This window comes from Camelus ferus, chromosome 4 (assembly GCF_009834535.1).
Source record: "Camelus ferus isolate YT-003-E chromosome 4, BCGSAC_Cfer_1.0, whole genome shotgun sequence".
Taxonomy (NCBI): domain Eukaryota; kingdom Metazoa; phylum Chordata; class Mammalia; order Artiodactyla; family Camelidae; genus Camelus; species Camelus ferus.
In genome coordinates this window covers 36,346,715-36,367,355 of record NC_045699.1, presented here as the reverse complement: position 1 = coordinate 36,367,355, position 20,641 = coordinate 36,346,715, and the positions used below count along the sequence as shown (strand labels likewise).

Sequence of the window (20,641 nt, the reverse complement as noted above, 5' to 3'; positions counted from 1 at the left end):
GTTCTTCAGGAAAAAAAGAGAAAAGCCCTAAGTTATCTGAAATAATGGAACAGGAAAGTCTGGCAGTGGGAATGACTGTCAGCAGAGCCCTGGAAGAGTAGTACGAAAAATAGTGGAGTCAATCCAGTCAGCAACTCACATATTTTTCTTTAGCATACTAACCCTGACGTGCAGAACAGGGTTTGAGATCAGATGATTGTATAGGGTCAAAACCTGGACCTACACACTTTCCAGCTGTATGTCAAATTATTTAATCTCAGTTTCTCATCTATAAATGTGTAGTTATCATAACATTCAAGGGCCATAATGAATATTCGTGGGGCTTATCATGTAAAGGACTTAGTTTAGAGCAGTGCCAGGATACAGTAAGCACTAAATACATGCACTCCATGCCTTCCAGGACACCCTTTCTTGTTCTCCTTCTACTTCTCTGGTCACTCCTTAGTCTCTTAAGATGCACACATGAAGGACACAACTCCAGGCATCCTAGCACAGAACAGCTGCTATGAGGCTGAGAGCTCGGCAGACTTCAGAGGTCACTGAGTGCTGGAGTTTGGGCTCACCTAGAGGGGAGATTACTTGGTGAACAGTGGTGGCATTGACTTCAGAAAATATATGCCTAGTAATAAAGACAATACTCAAGAAGTAAGAGACAGGAATAAGTGTGAAACTGAAATAGACCACCCCTGACAAAGCCTTAACTCAGGTTTTGACAGGATCAAGTGATCTACAGTAATTTATTTTTCAGAGGAAGTGTCTAAAATGTACCATCCATAATTTCTGGCACAAATAAAAATTATTAGATGTGAAAAGCATGGTAAAGTGACCAATAATCAAGAGATAAAATAATCAATAAATGCCAACAAATGTGAACAAGGACTTCAACATAACTGTGAATAATACATCAGAAAAACATAGAAAAAGATGCACAAGATAGGTAGTATGGAATATTTCAACAGTTATAATCTACAAAGAAAATCAAGTGGATGTTTAAGAACTGCAAAATCTAGTATCGGAAATTCAGAATTTATTAGATGGGCTTAAAAGCATACTGAACACACTAATTCTGTTTATATAGAAGACATTAATTACAAATACAAAGAAAGATCAATAGAAAATATACAAACTGAAACAAAGAAAGGAAAAAACAAATGGAGGGGAAAAGCAGAGCATGAGAAAGACATGTTTGGGACATAGTCAGAAAGGTTTAACAGTATGTATAACTGGAGTACTAGAAGGAGAGAAAAGAATAGGAAAAAAGCAGTATTTTAAGAAACAATGGCCAACAATTTTCCAAGTCTGTTTAAGAACAGTGCCCAAAAGATTTAGGATACTCAGAAAAATGTAAGTAGTATAAATAAGAAATTCACACGGTAGAAATCAGTCAAATGGCTGAAAACCAAAGATTAAAAAAAAATAAATCTTAAAAGCAGGTTTCACATGATCTGGCCTCCAATACCTTCCTGATCTTATCTCTTACAATTCTCCAACTTTCTTTCTTTTTTTTTTTTTTTTAACAATTCTCCAACTTAATCACTCCCTTCCTTGCTGTTCCTTGAGCACACCACCTTATAGTGGCTGTTTCCTCTGCCTGGAATATTCTTCCCCAACATATTTAAAAATCATAGCCCACTTCCCATCAACTTGTGCACCCTCATCCCCACCCCATCCGCACCCTTAGACTCCCAATCACCCTACCATGCCTAATTTTTTCCCATAGCACTTTCTATTTTCTAACTTATAATTTACTTACTATGTTTATTGCCTATTGCCTGTCTCCACCCAATAAAAGGTTTTGTCAGAAAGGATAGGGATCTCTTGCTTTGTTCATTGCTGTACCTTGCACACATAGGTGCTCAATGATTATTTGTTGAATGAATGAATAGCTATTATTATATTATTACTATTATTATCTCAAGCCTTTTTAGTCACCAAATAATTTGTTCATGCCATGCCCTCCATCTGAATACAGCTTCCTCTGTTTACCTTTAGAAATGCTTTTGACATGTGATGGAGTGATACTACAGAGCAGTAGTTGAAAGCACAAACTCTGCTTATATATATACACACACATTCTGCATTCCATATATATGGAACATATATGTATAACTCCTCTTTTGCAGAATGTAGACAAACAACCAAATTGACATCTTCATTACTAAGAATTACTAATTACTTCATTTCCAACTAATAATTATTAATGAATATATATATATATATATAATCACATAGTAGCAATAATATCAATTGTTTAGTGCTCTCATAGGTTCCAAGCATTTTACATATCAAAATACTCAATCCTTCTATCAACCTCATAAAAACCAAGGCACAGGAAGATTAATTAATGTGACAATTCATACAGCTAGCAAGTGGCAGAGCCCAGATTTAGATCCATGATGAGTTCCAATAAAAATAATTTTTAGATTAGAAAGGATAGTAGTAAAGGTATGCAAATATACTAAATGCAGCAACTAAAGTCTATTTAAAAAACCAAACAAAATCTCCCTTAGCACTAAAGAATGAAATGTAGATATTAGTATATGTCACTAGGTGATGCTCTTTGTTAAATTTCTCTCTAGTAAGGTACTCTGAGAAATTATAACTCATTCCCATGGGAAAGAATTCATGCTACATCTAATAATAATTTAGTTGGCTCTTTAACCACAAAAGTTACATAGCTCAGAAAAAAAAGGTAAACCACACAAATTTGTGGTAGAGAAATTTTCCGTAGATTGTAAACTTAGAGGCTTCTATATCATGAACACAATGTCTCTCTCTGTTATCTTTCTCCAATTACCTCTCCATTTAATTTTAATGTCTTGATAAGATTTTATATTTTTGTCAATGGAGTTCTTGAGTATTTTTAAAATTTATTCCTAGTTAATATATTTTTGATGCTACTGAAATGATGATGATGCCATCTGGATCTTTACTTTTTTATGCTGAAATATTTTAAAGAAAATTGATCTTACACTTTTAAATATTTCAATATACATTTCTCCAATAATATTACTACACTTTAACAAAATGACTCCTTAATATCATCTATTATCCAAAAACCAAACAGTCAATAAACGTTAGAGGGGACTCTTATTAGTAACTGGGAAAACACAAATTAATAAAACAGACACATGTTGCATACACATGAAAAGGACAGAAATTTAAAAGTCTGATTCCAAGTGCTGGAAAGAATACACAACGCAGGAATTCTAATACATTGCTACGGGAAAGGAAGATAACAATTCTTCTGTAAAGACAGCTTGACATTATGCAGTAGTAGTGAAGATGCAGATACCTAATGCCCTCTAGCACTGCTAGATATACCTAACAGAAAATGTACCAAGAAACAAGACATGTATAGCAAGAAACACCTACATCAATGTTTGTGGAAGCACTGTTTATAACAGGCAAATTGTGAAACAACTTAGAGAGGATAAATAAATTGTGGTATGTAAATACAATAGAATAAAAACACAGTAATGTAAAATTAACAAATTAGAGCTCTTGCAACAACATGGAACAATCTCATAAACTCCGTAAGAATGAAATAAGAAGAGATACAAAATAACATGCACAGTGTAAGTATGTTTATATAAAGTTCAAAATCAATGCCTGACACTTATTTTCATACGACTCAGCAAATAAAACACACTATCCATACACATCTATTCAAATATAAAGAAAATGTAGCAAAATGGTTAACAGCTGTGAATCTAAGTGAAGGGTATACAAAGGTTCACTGTACTACACTGTCACTTTTCTTATGGTTTGAGATTTTTCCAAAATAAAGAGAAAAAAAGTTCAAAAATCAGACAAAGCAAATTTATATTGTTTAAGGGTAGTTTTTTCACCTGGGTGACAGATGTATGGTTTTTCTTTATAACTACTTATTAAACTAAACATATAGATTCTATGTATTTTTTCTGTATGTATATTTCACAAGAGAAAAAAGTAAAAAAAAGATATAGAAAAACACTTTCAAAGAAAAATTGCCATACACTTGTTAAACATTACTATAAAAACAGATAAACTTTTTGCTTTATAACAAGCAAATGTAAGTAAGGGGGCTTTTGTTATGTGGGTCATTTGCCTGAGATCAATCCATCAAAAGATACTTCCTGAGGACCAATTTTTGAGGCTAGCAACATAATAAAGTCACTTGATTTTTCCATGAGATAGTTCCCACATAACCATCAAAACTGAATCTTGTTTAGTTTGATATGAGATAGTATATTTTTTCTAAGTAATTCCCAAGAATTGCAATATGATACTCCAGTACTCATTGTGGTAGATATACTAGCATATGGACTTCAAAATTTATTATAAAAAAAATCTGGATGAAAGTTTTATCATTATTCAGCTATCATACACAGTTTATATATTGCCCATGTATAAATTCTGCATATTTTCTATAGGCTTTTTGAATTTCATCATTAAGATTCCACAGTATTTTTTAAAAAAATAAAACCCTCAAAGACAAAGTTGTTCAGAGTTTCATGTTTTCAAACTGACTTTTAATACAATTATATTAATCCATTTGATTATCATTTTCTGTGTCACTGAAGTCAATTTCAAAATCTAAATCATCACTTTCTTCATTTCTTCTGCAGCTTTTCCTGTGGTTGGAACATAGATGATTTTCTATATCTTCTGGTTCTTTATTAAACCTAAAAATGGAAGAAAAAAATTCTATTTATTTCTCAGGGTTTCATTATTTAACTGTATAGACTGAAAAGACCTGCACACTATATTTCTTGATTAACAGGAGCTTAATAAGTAAAGAGGAAAAGAGCCTTGAAGATTCTTTTGTAATGTGTAATAAATATGAACCTCACAGATAAACATTTTAATTTCCTAAAAATAATGTTTCACTTTTATCATAGTGATAGAAAAATTTAACAATTAATTAAAACTTTTTTTTCTGTTAGGTAGAAAATGTCTACAGTAGTGTGATATGTAGTGCATCTTAAGACTCTCAGAGCTACTGAATGTTTCCTCAAAAGAAAATTCACTTATCAATTACAAAAACAGTAAACCCCAAACATAAAAAGAAATACTCACGGAATAACAATGTCTTCTTTCTTTCCACATTTGGCACAAACTTCAAGTTCACAGGCACATGGTCTACACATTATGTGATAAGAATCCTTTACTGTCTTTTGTAAACATTTAACACTAAAAGTGGAAAAGAAAACCAAATCTTAATTTTTACTATTTATCTAAGATTTATTTGATGAAATAAGTGGGGGGATATAGCTAAATATATAGCTGATAAGCCTAAAAATCAAAACTCCTAGGTTTCAATCTCAGATATTTCTCTCACATATTACTTAACATTAATTATAACATTCCCAGACAACAGCTTACAGCTACAAAATAATAGTACTCGATATTTATCTACTTTCCTAAAGCTTTTAAAAAATGTCACCTGCAAATAGTTATAGTTTTACTTCTTCCATTTTAATTTGGATTCGTTTTATTTCCTTCTCTTACCTGATTGCTCTGGCTAGGAATTCCACTACTATGTTGAATAAAAGTGGCGAGTGTGGGCATCCTTGTTCCTGCTCCTGATCTTAGAGGGAAAGCTTCCAGCTTTTACCAATGAGTATAATGTTAGCTGTGGGCTTGTCATATACCCCTTTATTATGCTAAGACATGTTCCCTCTATACACACTTTGTTGAGAGTTTTTATCATAAATGGACACTGAACTATGTCAAATGTTTTTCTGCTTCTATTGAGATAATCATACGATTCTTATCCATTTTGTTTATGTGGTTATAATATTGATTGATTAGAGGAATCTGAACCATGTTTATACTCCTGGAATAAGTCCCACCTGATCATAGTTAACGTATTACTGAGTGTATTGCTGAATTAAGTTTACTAATATTTTGTTGAGGATTTTTGCTTCTATGTTTATCAGGGACATTGGCCTGTAATTTTCTTTTCTTGTGACATCCTTACCTGTTTTGGTATCAGAGTAATGCTGGCTTCATGAAATGAGTTTGGAAGTATTCCCGCCTCTTCTATTTTTTGGAAGAGTTTGAGAAGGACTGGTATTAACTCTTCTTTGACTGTTTAGTAGAATTTACCAGTGAAGCTGTCTGGTCCTGGACTTTTGTTTATTGGAAGGTTTTTAATTGCTAATTCCCTTTCCTTACTAGTAATTGAATTTTCAGATTTTGATTCTTCATGGTTCAGTCTTGGTAGGTTGTATATTTCTAGAAGTTTATCAATTTTTTGTAGAGTCTCAAATTTGCTTATGTACAATTGTTCATAGCAATCTCTTACAATCCTTTGTATTTCTGTATTTCTGTGGTATCTGTTGCAATATCTCCTCTTTCATTTCATACTTGATTTATTTGAGGTCTCTCTTTTGCTTGGTGATTCTAGCTAAAGACCTGTTAATTTTGTTTATCTTTACAAATAACTAGTTCTTAGATTGATCTTGCCTATTGTCTTTTTAATTCTTATTTCATTTATTTCCACTCTGACTTTCGTTATTTCGTTCCGTCTACTAACTTTGGGCTTCATTTGTTTGATTAGCTACTTCCTTTAGGTATTCAGTTAGGTTGTTTAAGATTTTTCTTGTTTCTTAATGTAAGCATTTATTGCTAGGAACTTCCCTCTCAGAAAAGCTTTTGCTGAATCCCATGTTTTGGTGTGCTGTATTTTCATTTTCATTTCTCTCAAGGTATTTTTTAAAAAAATTTCTCTTTGGTTTCTTCTTTGACCCAGTGGTTGGTCAGTAACATGTTATTTACTCTTCATAAATAAGTGAATTTTCCAGATTTCTTCTTGTAATTGATTTCTAGTTTCATATCACTGTGGTTGGGAAAGATGCTTGAGACATATGATTTTAATCTTCCTAAATTTTCCAGACTTCTTTTATGGCCTAACATACAATCTATCCTGGAGAATGTTCCATGTGCACTTGAAAGAATGTTTATTTTATTGCTTTTGGATGGAATGTTCTGTATATAACCATACATTATCGTTAAAAAGGCCATACTGCTCAAAGCAATCTACAGATTTAATGTCATCTTTATCAAAATTTCAATGGCATTTTTCATACAAATAAACAAACAATCCTAAATTTGTATGAAACCACAAAAGACTCTGAATAGCCAAAGCAATACTTAAAAAGAAAAACAAAACTGGAGGAATCAGGCTCCCTGATTTCAAACTGTATTACAAAGCTATAGTAATCAAAACAGTATGGTACTGAGATAAAAACAGACATATAGATGGGTGGAAAAGACTAAAGAGCATAGAAATAAGCCCACTCATCTATGGTCAATTAATTTATAACAAAGGAGCCAATAATATATAATAAAGAAAAGTCTCTTCAATAAATAGTACTGGAAAAACTATAGACAGCCACATGCAAAAGACTGAAACTAGACCACTGTCTTACACCATATACAAAAATTAACTCAAAATGGATTAAAGACTTGAAAGTAAGATGTAAAACCATAAAACTCCTGGAAGAAAACAGGCGGTAAGTTCCTTGACATTAGTCTTGGCAATGACTTTTTTGGATTTCACATCAAAAGTAAAGTCAAAAAAATAAAAAATAAACAAGTGGGACTATATAACACTAAAGAGCTTCTGCACAGCAAAGGAATCCATCAACAAAATGAAAAGGCAACCTACAGAGCAGAAGAAAACATTTGCAAATCTTGTATCTGATAAAGGGTTAATATCCAAAATATATAAAGAATTCATACAATAGAATCTCAGACCACATTCTGAGCTATAAAACCAACTCAACAAATTAAAAACAAAACTCTACAATTTACATAAAGTATATTTTCTTACCACAAAGAAATTAACTAGAGATCAATAACAGAAAAAATATCTGGAAATGCCCAAATATATAGAAGTTAAACAAAATACTTCTAAATGTCCCACAGGTCAAAGAGGAAATCACAAGGGAAATAAGAAAACATTTTGGCTGAATGACAATGAAAAGGCAGCATCAAAATTTGTGGATTGGGGCTAAAGAAGTTCTTGGGAAATTTATATAATTAAATATTTATATTAAGTCAAAGGAAGTATTTAGACTTCCACCTTAAGAAAGCAGAAAAAGAAGGGTAAATTAAACTCAAAGCAAACAAGACAAAGGAAGCAATATTGATGTGAATAGAAATCAATGAAATTGAAAACAGAAAAACAGAGAAAATCAATAAAATCCAAAGTAGGATTTTTGAAAAGATTAATATAATTCAAAAACACATAGCAAGACTGATATAGAAAAAGAAAGAATGTAAATTACCAATTCCAGGAATGAAAGAGAGGACAATACTACAGATCCAACAAATATTAAATTTACGAATAACTCGATGCCCATAAATCCAACAACTTCTTTGAAATAGACAAATTTCTGAGAAGACACAGTATAAAAACTTGCTTAAGAAGAATAGATAATCTAAAAACTCCTTTATCCATGAAAGACAAATTTAATTATGGTTAAAAACTCTCCAACAAAGAAAACTCCAGGTCCAAATGACTTTACTCTTCTAATGTCCTCCCAAGTATTTAAGAGATAATACTAATTTATATAAATCCTTACAGAAAACAAAATAGGAAGAGTTCTTAACTCATTTGAAGAGGCCTTAACATCAAGATACAACAAAGACAAAATTACAGACCAGTATTTCTAATGAACACAGGTGTAAAAATGTGACAAAAGGTTAGCAAATCAAACCTATTGATACATAAAAAGGAGACAAGTCATGATAAGTGGGCTTTATCCAAAGGCATGAAAGGCTGATTCAATATTAAAATCAATAAATGTGTCTCACCAAATCAATATTCAAGAAAAACCATATGATAATCTAAATAGATGCAGAAAAGGTGTCTGACAAAATTCAACATCCATTCATGATAAAGACGTTCAGCAAACTATGAATTGAAAGAAACTTCCTCAACTCAATAAAAAGCATCTATAAAGAACTCACAGCTAATATCATATTTAATGCTGAAAGAGTAAATAACCCTCCAATGAGACCAGGAACAGGGCAAGAATATCTGCCCTCATCACTCAAAAACATACTGGAGGTCCTAGGCTGTCCAATAAAGCCAAAAAAGAAATAAAAGTCATACAGTTTGGATAGCAAGAAAAAAAAATTAGATGTCTATGGAGAAAAGCTCACAGAATCTACAAAAAAAATAGTATTAAAAAAAAGTGAGTTTATTAAAGTCACAACATATGGGGTTAGTAAACTAAAATAAACCGCATTTCTATGTTCTAGCAACAACCAATGACTTTCTGTACATATTGGCAAGCTGATTCTAAAAGCTATAAGAAAAAGCCAAAAACATAATAGCTAAAACAATTTTGAAAAAGAAAAGGGTTTGAAGACTCTTAAGACTGGATTTCAAGACTTATCTTAAAGCTGCAGTAATCAAAGTAGTGTGGTATTGGTGAAAAGATAGACACATAGATAAATGAGACAGAACAGAGTCCAGAAATAGACCCTCACATATAGAATCAATTGATTTCCAACACAGTACAAAGGAAATTCAATGGAGAAAGTTCAGTCTTTACAACAAATGACCCTGGAACAATTGAATATCCAAGAGAAAATTTTTGTGACCCTATGCTAGGCAAAGATTTTTTTCTTAAACACAATGCTATTTGAAGGCTTTTGTTTTTTGTTTTTGTTTTTGTTTTTTACTGAGAGGAGGTAATTAAGTTTATTATTTGTTTATTTTTAACCGAGGTACTGGGAATTGAACAGTGCTAGGTATATATTCTACCACTGCACTATACCCTCCTCAAAGATTTCTTAAATACAACAAATTAGTCAATAAACCCTGACAAATTAGATAGATCTTCACCAGAATAAAACACTTCCCCACTTCAAAAGACATTATTAAGAGAATGAGAAGACAAGTCAGAGGTTAGCAAAAAATCTTTGCAGAATACATATCTGATAAAAGATTTGTACCTGCAATATATGAAGAACTCTCAAAACTCAGTAATAAGTAAAATGAAACTCAATAGAAACATGAGCTACAGATATGAACAGAAACAAATAAGGATGCAAAATAAGCACATAAATAGATTCTTAGCCTCACCAGTCATCAGAGAAATGCAACTTAAAATCATGATGAAATACAGCTACTCACTTATGGCTAAAATAGAACAAAACAAAACTTGAAGAAAAACAAAACAAAACAAAACTCTGACAATCCTAAGTATTGATAAGGAAGCAGAACATCTGGAACTCTCATACATTGCTAGTGAGAATGCAAATGATACAGCCACTATGGAAAATAGTTTCTTATAAACGTACTCTTACCATGCAAGCCAGTAATCTCACTGCTAGATGCTTACTCAAGAGAAATGAAATCATACACTCACACAAAACCCTGGACATAAATGTTTATGGCAGCATAATTCGTAAGTACCAAAAACTAACAAAACCTGAATGTCCATCAGCTGTGGTGAATGAACAAATAACTGGTGGGACATCCTGATGGAATACTACTCAGCAATAAAATGGACCTAATCCACACAACAACAAGGATGACTATCAAATCCACTATGTTAAGTTAAAGAAGCCAGCCTCAAAAGATTATATACTATATGGTTCCAATATGTATGGCATTCTGTAAAAAGGTAAAAATTGGGATTGGGAGTGAGGTGGGAGGAACTACAAAGTGGCATAAAGGAATATTTGGTGGTAACAGAACTGCTCTATATCTTAATTGAGGTTTTGGTCTCACAACTGTATTCATTTGTCAAAACTTATAAATAGAATCACTTAAGCTAAGCCCCAAATCGCCAAACTGAGAATTTTAGCTTCAGCTCTCCCAGAAATGGAAGTTTAAACCAATCAGGAATAGCCTAGTCAGCACAAGTTATGCAATCTGTCTGACAGACCCCTGCCACCCTCTAAAGGAAAGTGTCCTTGCAATAACCAGTCTGCTTTTTGTCCAGTGTAACTTCCTTTTTCCCCCTCCCTTCTGCCTACAAAAGTCCTTCATTTTCTACAGCTCCTCAGAACTCCTTTCCATCTGCTAAACTGGATGCTGCCTAATTTATAAATTGTTGAATAGAGTCAATAAGATTTTAAAAATTCACTGAGCTGAATTTTGTTTTTAAACACTGTACACTACAAAGGGTAAATTTCACTATTAAAAGAGACTAGACTAGGGAAGAAAAAGTTAGTTAAAAAAAACCCTCTGATACACAAAGTGAAAATAATCACTAAAAATTTTTGTTAAATTATTTGGTATGTTTGTGTTTTGACTTTCTAAAAAGTTTTACTTAATCACTCTGCAATAAAAATTAGAATAAAAATTTATGCTCTTAGAACACACAAATTCTAATAATTCAGGTGGATTAGGACAATTTTCACAATGTTTTTTGGCTTCAATTTTTTAAAGTTTTAAAATAATTTTAAAGAACGTCTGTCTCAGGTTTTTCTGAAGTTTCAAAGAAATTAGCATATATGTTTTCATTTTTATGAGTATGTTGTTTCATAATAGGGACTCCTGGGGTAAATCAATCCTTAAGTATTCAAATTGCTAATTCAGGGATAAAACCGTATTTACAGAATTGTTAATGTTAAAATTTACATGTAAAATATGCTTAAAATGGGATATCCTGTTTTGGAATCTGGAGTCAAAAGATACCAGATTCTACATTCTTTCTCAAAACAGTGACTTTTAACACTGGCTCAAACACCTGCATAGCTTATTAAAATGCAGATCCCTGGGCTCCACCCATTATTTACATAATCAGAATCTTGGGGAAGGGTCCAAAGAATCTTTTGGTTAACAAATTATTCAAGAAATTCTTATGCACATTACCACTTGAGAACTCTTGACCAGATCAAAGTAATACCGCCTTGATTGAGTGGGGGGTGGGAGGCTTTCCAGTGTTCCTAAAGCTGGTTGAAAAGAGAAGGAATTCTGTTGCTGAAAGCAATTATGCTCTTTTCAAATTTAAATCCATTCTGAAAAACAGGTTGTATTAGGCTAGTAGCTCTGTGATATAAATATACCTATCTTATAAGGAGATATACACACACACATTTTTAAAATGACATTTCATTTTTATAAATGTGAAATGTTTGTGAAAATGTAAATTATATACATTTTTAGAGGTTTTCAACCTTCCAATTTCTCTGGCACAGAAGTGAGATCTTTCTAGCCCCTCTCTTTCAAATCTCTTAATCTAGGCTTTACATCTCCTTGGGAAGTAGATTGAGAGAAAGCCTGAAAGCAATTGAGTTACAGGCTTTTTTTTCACCTAAAAATGTCACATTCATCTAGCCAAAGAATCTTGATCTTAAGCATGGACTGGTTTAGATATTATTTTAATGATAAGAGATATACATTCCAAGTTGTCATAAAACATCTGCAGTATCTTGAAACACCTTTAAAAATAGATGTAAATTATTTAATCACTCCTAAATATTTTTCTCATAAAATGCGTAGTAAAGAAAAACCTGAAATTCACCTAAGTATAAATTTCATCTAATTTTCCCCGAAAATGTCTATATTTTGAAAATTCTGTAAGTCTTTTACTAAGAGAACTCTAGAGCTATTTAAACAATCATAAACACAGGTTACTCTTATGAACAATGTTTACTGACAAAGGAGACAGTAATACACTTTTTAAAAATGTTACCATATTTACTTTTTTTAACAATAAAAAAACACAAAAGGAAGAAAAAGTAATATTATGTACTTTAAAAAAAAGAACTGATTTGGGAAACGAGATCTAGATCTAGTCTGCCTTTGACATATCCTTGCCATATAATCACTGAAAGTCACTTTAACTTCTTTGAGTCTCATTCTTTTTAATTGGTACTACAAGCGCTGGAAACTTAGCCCGAAAAAAGACAGTGGCCCCAAACTGTACTAGTAATTACTGTATTTGTTACCTTTATAAACTTATAGTTAAATAACAAAAATTTCAAAAATACAAATTTTTTAGACATCCTTGTAGTATTAACATGACTTTTTATATTCTAATAAAACACAGCAACATTTGGAAGATCTGTACAACTCACTAAACTAATATTTTCCAATGAGCAAATGCATGATGTTACAAAATCATACATGAATGAAAGATCCATTCAGTGTGCTAGACAGACCAATGAATTTTAGTGTAATTCACTGATGTGGTTTCAGATTCTGCATGGTAACTAACGTTTAATTTCTTCACATCCCTTTCTGAGATCTGGTATACTATCAAAGATGAATTTCTGCAATTATCTGGAAAAAGTTATTAAAATTTACTTATATTCTTTTTATTTTATTTTTTAATTGAATATAGTCAGTTACAATGTGTCAATTTCTGGTGTACAGCATAATGTCCCAGTCATGTTACACATACACATATATTCTTTTTCATATTCTTTTTCATTAAAGGTTATTACAAGATATTGAACATAGTTCCCTGTGCTATACAGAAGGAATAAAATTTACTTATATACTTTTTAAAATGTACTGTTCCCTCTTCTTTCTATTAGCCAGTCACTAATGGAATTCATAAAAATTTAAAACAATGCCACTTGTCTTATTAATATTTTGGTTTCAAAAGTTATTTTTCTTAGAAAGTTATTAATAGTAACATTTAATGGGCATGTTGCTTATATTAATATTATTTATTACATTTTAAAATGTCTGTTTTCATATCTAATACAATAAATATCATTAGATATAACCCATTAAAATCCATATAAACCAAGTTATCTGGGGTCCTCAGTAATTTTTAAGTGCATAAAGAGGTCCTGAGAATAAAAACTTTGAGACCCACTGATCTAGATAATAAATACTATTGGGAAAAGAACTGATCTTATATTTCTAATACTTCTAGAAGTAAAAGACTGATTTTACTCTGCCACAACTTCTCTGGCATGGCTTTCATTTCTTGGTTATATTATTAGGCTTTAACCTTTATCACAGTTCAGTTCTACTTGTGATACTCTCACAGTGTGATGACTAGGTGCTTTCGTAAACAGTGAGCTGTGGTGCTCCACCCTTGATATACAGGTAATAGAAACTCACATTGATAGAGTTCCATAAAGTGACATTGCCTACAGTGGCTCTAAGTAATCTGTGCTAACACAGAAAGATCCTGAAACCATACTAAGAAATTATATCTTATGCTACCTAGGAAATGCTTTTAAGGAAACGACGTTCCCTAATTCCAAGAACTTTGAGAAGAAGAACTTCCCTGTGTCCCTAAATGATGTATCTGAAAATTAGCGGAAAGATTTTACTACCTCTTTTTATTGCAGTAGATTTGATTAGAATAATTCTTAAAAGAGTACAAAATATTTACCTCTACCAAGAGTAGTTTAGAAAAAGAAAAAAATGGAACTTATTACTCAAAATTATTACTTGGAGCAGGCAATTTTAAATCAAAACTTGCTGTATCAATCAATATTAATGTCAAAAAGTAGGCTTTATGCATGGGTGCACAAGGGATGACAGTAATGAAAACTCCACTTTTACCTTTAAATATTAAGGACCAAGGTTCCAGGCAAGAATAAAGACAGGGTTTAAAGTCACTATATACTATGATATGACATAAAGAGTGACCTGTGACTAAAACTCCACTCAAGGACTCTGGAATGTGGTGACTCTCATATTACTGACAGATAAATGGAGGAACTGATCACATCATAGCATATAACAATGTTTACCTTTGTTTGCTAAAAGAACAAAAGAAAAATGATCAACATACTTTTTATAGGCTAGAAAACCAACCACTAAACCAAAATTCTGTCTTATTTTCTCTTCATTAAATATATGTTTCAAAGCAGATAGAAAATCTTTTTTGACAGGCAACACATTAATGTTTATGAATCACCAAGATTATGTAATAAGAGGAAAGAAAAACTAACAAAAGCAAATGAATGAACAAATGACAATTTATGCAGAACCCAAAGACAAGACATATAGAGACAGCACTAGAGTATCTGCATTGTCCATCAAAGGGAAGGGGGGGGGTTATGTTTATTTTCCCTCCATTCCCTGGGGCCTTCCTCATAGGATTTTCTGCTAACATTGTTTATAGCACTCTTCTACCTTTTATAGATCTATCTCTCCTGTTTTCATTTCATTATTCTTCTGCAGTCTTTACTTGTGTCCTTTGGATCTCTGTCTCCTTTTACTTACACCTAGAACTTCTTGCCATATGCCCAAGAGTTATATGTGGGTCCATCTCTCCTAACAGATTGTAAATTCCTTGATGTCAGAGAATCATTCTGGTATCTTCTGTAATATACAGCACAGTGTCTTGTACACTATTTAAAGATGTTATTTAAAAAATTGCAAACTAAACCAAATCTCTTCTGTTATAGCTAGCAATCCCATCTCCTTTGCCAGAAAAGAGGTATGTTTAGGGTAATTATCCTCCATCATTACCCTGGAGTCTACCTAAAGACAGTTTCGTTCCTAACAAAACATGTGGATTATACTAAATGATCTTTCAAATCCAGGTCCAGTTTTTTGTTTCTTGTAGATCAAGTAAGGAAAATTGGTTATACAAAATAAAGTTTTCTAGAAGATATATTTTCATTCTATAAAGGAAAACTCTGTGTTGGCTAATTTAAGGTACAGGAATGGTTCAAGTTGTGGGGGATAACTTTGAGTCAAACCTTAGGGATCTGACATTCAGATGAAAGCCAGGAATGAGAGATTATGAAAAAACAAACATCTCTGCATTCTAATTTTGAATCTGCTGCTTCCCAGCTGTGCCAAGGGTAAGTCACCCAATTTTTCTAATTTTTCACCACTTTCTTATCTGCTACTCCTACCCTCAAAGGGTTCTTACTAGAATCCAATATATATGATGAAGCTTTGAAAAAAAGTGCAAAGTTCAATACAAATACATATCTTAATTACCTACTTGCTTAAGATGCTATCAGAAAATGGAAAAACTCATAGTACTCGAGTTAAAGTGAAATCTAGCTTATGTGATCTTAGGCCAGCTCTAAGAATTTGAGATCTTTTCCTTTGCTTTTACCATGATTCCTCAAACAGTATCACCTTCTTAAAATTCTCTTTAGAATTCCAGCAATAATTTTCACAAATCCCACCAAGATTAACAATCTATAAACCAGATAAACAATCCAATTGCTATATTTAAATGGTAAAAATTGAAAAATGGAAGGAAGGAAGGAAGGAGAGAAGGAAGGAAAGGAGGGGAGGAGGGAGGGAGGAAGGAAGAAGAAAAAAGCCAGCCTTCAGGCAATAAACATATAAATTAAGTATCCAATTTTTAAGGAATTCAACTCTGTTCATCAATCTGTAGCCATTTCCCTACATAAAATATCACCAAGTCAAGAGCCTTCTCTGGCTATGATCCTATTATAACATATAAAGGTTTTTCATTTCCATCCCAGTTAATTATATTAAGCATCAGTGTTTATTAGCACTGAAACAACTTTTCTATTAGAAGATTCTACAGTAAACCATTTAATTTTTAGATGTTCTCATACAAATATTTTCTTCAAACTTAAAAAAGGGAAAAAATAAGCAAAAACTCTTTACCTAGTAATTCATTTAAAAGTCCATTAATTTTTCTTTTTCATTTAAATCTACTTATTTTTCTAATGCATGTAATATAGATTTTTGCCAATGATAGCCCAGAGACTTGTCAAGGGTGTATTTTAATAAAAGAAGCTGTGCTGCTAGAATGCAAAAATCTGACAAATGTGCTCTCTTTTACAATGTACCAAATGGGTGGCAAGTCAAAATGTTTAGAACATGTAGATTGTAGAATTAGCCACTTAAACAATGGATCTTCACTCAGATGCTATAAATTCAGATTATATGAAGGAATAAGGGCTCAATTTGGACTGGTCACTGCACACAGCAAATATTACTCTTCAAGTACTTCATAGTGAGGTAAGTTGTATGCTCAGTTCCTAAGCACTGAAAGCAAGTATAGTTTGGATACTTATAAATGGAATCTATCTATCTAAAATATGATTATAACTGGTTCAAGGAGATTCATGTTATAGTGTTTGCTCAATGAACAAATACAAGTAATGAATGCCAAATGATGAACAAATACAATAATCCAGCACCAAGGAATGAGTGCAAGGTACTGTCATGATTTAACCAGCAGCTGGTGGATACATTTGGTGCTTTCTGAGCATTAATTTGCTTTCTTTGAAAAATGAGGGCAGCAGTACTATTTACTAAGCAGACTTTCAAGAGTACAATACTTCTTCCCGTTAAAAACAAAGGAGTTAACATATGTTGGCAAATATGTGGAGAAATTTGAACCATTTTGCACTGTTGGTAGGATTATAAAATAGTTCCTTCGCTGTGGAAAAATGTATGGAGAAGCCTCATGAAAATAGAACTACTATATGATCCAGCAATCCCACTTTTGGGTACATATATACAAAAGAATTAAAAACAGAGTCTCGAAGAGATATTTGCCCAACAATGTTCACAGCAGTATTCACAACAGCCAAGAGGTGGAAGCAACCTAAATGTCCACCCATGGATGTGTGGACAAACAAAATATGGTATATGTATATATAATGGAATATTATTCAGGCTTAAAATGGGAGGTAATTCTGTCACATGCTACAACGTAAATGAGCCTTGAAGATATTATGCTAAATAAATAAACCAGTCACAAAAAGACAATTATTATATGATTCTAGTTATATGAGGTATTTAAAGTAGTCAAATTCATAACAACAGAAAGTAGAATGGTGGTTACCAAGACCTGAGGGGCAGGGAAAGGGGGAGCTGTTGTTTAACAGTTATAGAGCTTCAAATGTGGGAGATGAAAAAGTTCTGGAGATCTGCTGTACATGTGACTACACCAGAACTGCACACTTTAAAATGGCTGAAATGGCAAATTTTATGTCATGTGTATTTTACCACCACAACAAAAATAAACAAATAGATTTTTTTTTTTTAAAAGAACACAGTTGATCAATAAAAGATTATCTTGAAGGATTTAGTTTGGCTAATTTGGTCAGAAAAAACTTTGTAGTATAAGATGGAGCAAGCATATAGCCAGAGAGGCAAGCTACAGGAAGTCCTGCTGGCAACACCTCATTTTCTCTCCAAAAGTATTACTCTTTGTTTTCTCCCAGTTTAGAGGATCTCCCTCTTCCACTGCCCCAGGACACTATAGTAAACATATAAAAGTTAAATTTCTGTGGGGACAAAGCTCCACTAAGCTTCCTGCTGCTGGAGACCCGACTCTTCCCCACAAGAGCCCTTGAAACATTTTTAAAAACACTACCTTTTTCATCTGGATCAAGGGAGGTATTTGAGTAGTGGTGAGACAGAGGAGAATTATTTATTTAATGCAATGAAGTATGAAGAGATAAGGGCTGCACTGGGGCAGTCAGTGGAAATAAAAATTAAGCTATTACAAATTTTAAAATGATTAAGAAGTGCCACACCTGCATGTGAGGACCAGGGGGAGTGACTTTGTTTAATGAAAAGCAAATAGTGTTTTAGGCACAAAGTATCCAGATGTCATGAAACTGTTTGGCCAGACACCCCTGGAGCAATGTGGTTCCAAGGCATATTACACCAGTTCTTCCTCTCTTCACTTGAAATATTTTTAGGATGAAATCTACTTTCAATCAACATTCTTCTTACCGCATTTAAGGTCTGGCCTCCCTTGTCTCCGTTCAGGGCAGTTCCATTTTGGCCTGTAGTATTCAATGGACTCCTGGATAAGCTTTGTTTTATTCAAAAATTGTATAGCTGAAAAGTTTGAAAACCACTGACCTAAGATACATACGAAGTTTCAGTGGCTTGACCCGGTGAGTATCCATCTATTTTGTATGTACCAGGGTTTCTCAACCAAGACACTATTGACATGTTGGGCTGGATATGTCTTTGTTGTAGGGGCGCCCTGTGCACTCTAGGATGTTTAGCCTACACCAGGCCTCTACTTACTATATGGCAGTAGCATCTCTCCCACATTCTCTAGTCAAGGCAATCAAAAATGTCTCCAGATCCTCTAGTCATGGCGATCAAAAATGTCTCCAGACATTGCCAAATGTCCCCATGGGAGGCAAAATCCTCCCCTCTCAGACCCCAGGCCTGTTGCTATTTTTCACTAGGCTCTCCTTTCTCTTCTAATACTATGGTAGTGTTAAACATGAGATAACACTATACTATTGATGATACTTTTTACGTGTAGGAAGAGGGAAAAAATGCCAGAGATTCTAACACAAATGTGGGATTTGACTGCCATACTTCTAAATTAACAGGAGAAAGAGGTTGCTTGGTTACCTGAAACACAAGGCGTAAAAGTTTCTAGGTAACAGCTTAGGCATTTTAGGGCTGGAAAGTAAAATTTGTCTAGATACATGTATTTAAAAAAAAGGAAAGCGGGCTATATAGGTGGTACTCAGCTGTAGACAACTTCCATAAATAAGATAGATGACTTCTGTAAAGATTAATATAGTAACAGGCTCAGGTGAAGGGGGGAAAAAGGACTTTTTGAATGCCTAACTTTAAGATACTGACAAAACACTGTGGGAGAACTGGAAAACAAGGCTTTGGAACAGGACGATTAGCACTTGAATCTTAACTCCATCTGCTTTACTTTCTTATCTTGGGTAAGACATTTAATCCCTCTGAGCCCAGAATTTGAAAAAAAAAAAAAAAAGCCTATTTAATTTCCTGTCTTGCTTGAGGAACGAGACAGTCTTCTATCTGTATTTCTAGTACCCGGAAAATAATATAAGTATCTATAAATGAGTTTTAAGTGAAAAATAAAAAGATTCCTTTCTTCTTTAAGAGCTATATAAATCATTCTATATTTTAAAGATTTCTTGTTTTTCTAATAATTTTCTGCTTTACCCCCAAAATTATTTACAGTGTTCACGAATGACTTGGGAACTGACCAGGAATGGTAATGAATGGTTTTAATTTATCTTTGGGTTTCCTTTTAAAAAATAAGAAATGTGAACAATGAAGTTTTAATCAAAAAGATTTAGACTTGTCCTGAACCACAATTCTTACATCTATTAGTAATCTTAATAATGCTTATGCCATTCAGGCATCAAGGGAGATGTCGATCATAGCACACAAGAGCCCTCCAGCAGGGAGTAGCAGTTGCTCACCTCAAAATCAAAAGATATGAGCCAAAATGGATGGGGAATCTTGGTAGACTACGCTGACCTCTGATTAAGTGGGAGAGTATAGAACAAGGACAGCAGCTCATCTTAGTGCTTTTACAGAGAAGAGAAGCTGTAAAAAGCTAAGTGTTATATGTATGAGCCTTTCACTATATTTCTATCAAGACCTAAAGCTTTGAGTATGCAGTGATATTTAAAATTACTTTATCACATCAAAGGTAGTATATCGGCATCGCATGGTTCACACATCACTAATAGGTGACAGGCATTTCATCCCCTTCCCCCTCACAGCCATCATCTCATCCCTCTCTAGCAGATAGTTTTCAACTCTCCTCTCTACCAAGTCAAGTTGGGACATCTATTCTTTTCTAAAAAGTCGCTGGGGATGGTCCAGAGTTTTCAGTAATCGGGAGAAATTATCATAAAGAACACATTTACAAAAATCCTGCAACATATCACCTCACTGAAAAAGGAAAAAGAGAAACACTAAATATTGTCTGCCAGAGACAAACACAGTACAATTTTTGCCTCC

The 20,641-nt window shown here is 33.1% G+C and overlaps 1 protein-coding gene across 1 annotated transcript in view; it reads right to left on the bottom strand.

Moving 5' to 3' along the window:
* Positions 1–659: 659 nt before the first annotated feature.
* Positions 660–20,641, bottom strand: part of C4H9orf85 (chromosome 4 C9orf85 homolog) — a 53,863-nt gene continuing 33,881 nt past the window's right edge. Inside the window, exons 3-4 of the mRNA XM_006194722.3 lie at positions 5,062–5,175; positions 660–4,667 (exon numbers count right to left, since the gene is read on the bottom strand). Of these exons, the coding sequence (XP_006194784.1) occupies positions 4,529–4,667; positions 5,062–5,175 (253 nt within the window). The 3' untranslated portion in view covers positions 660–4,528. The remainder of the gene's footprint in view (positions 4,668–5,061; positions 5,176–20,641) is intronic.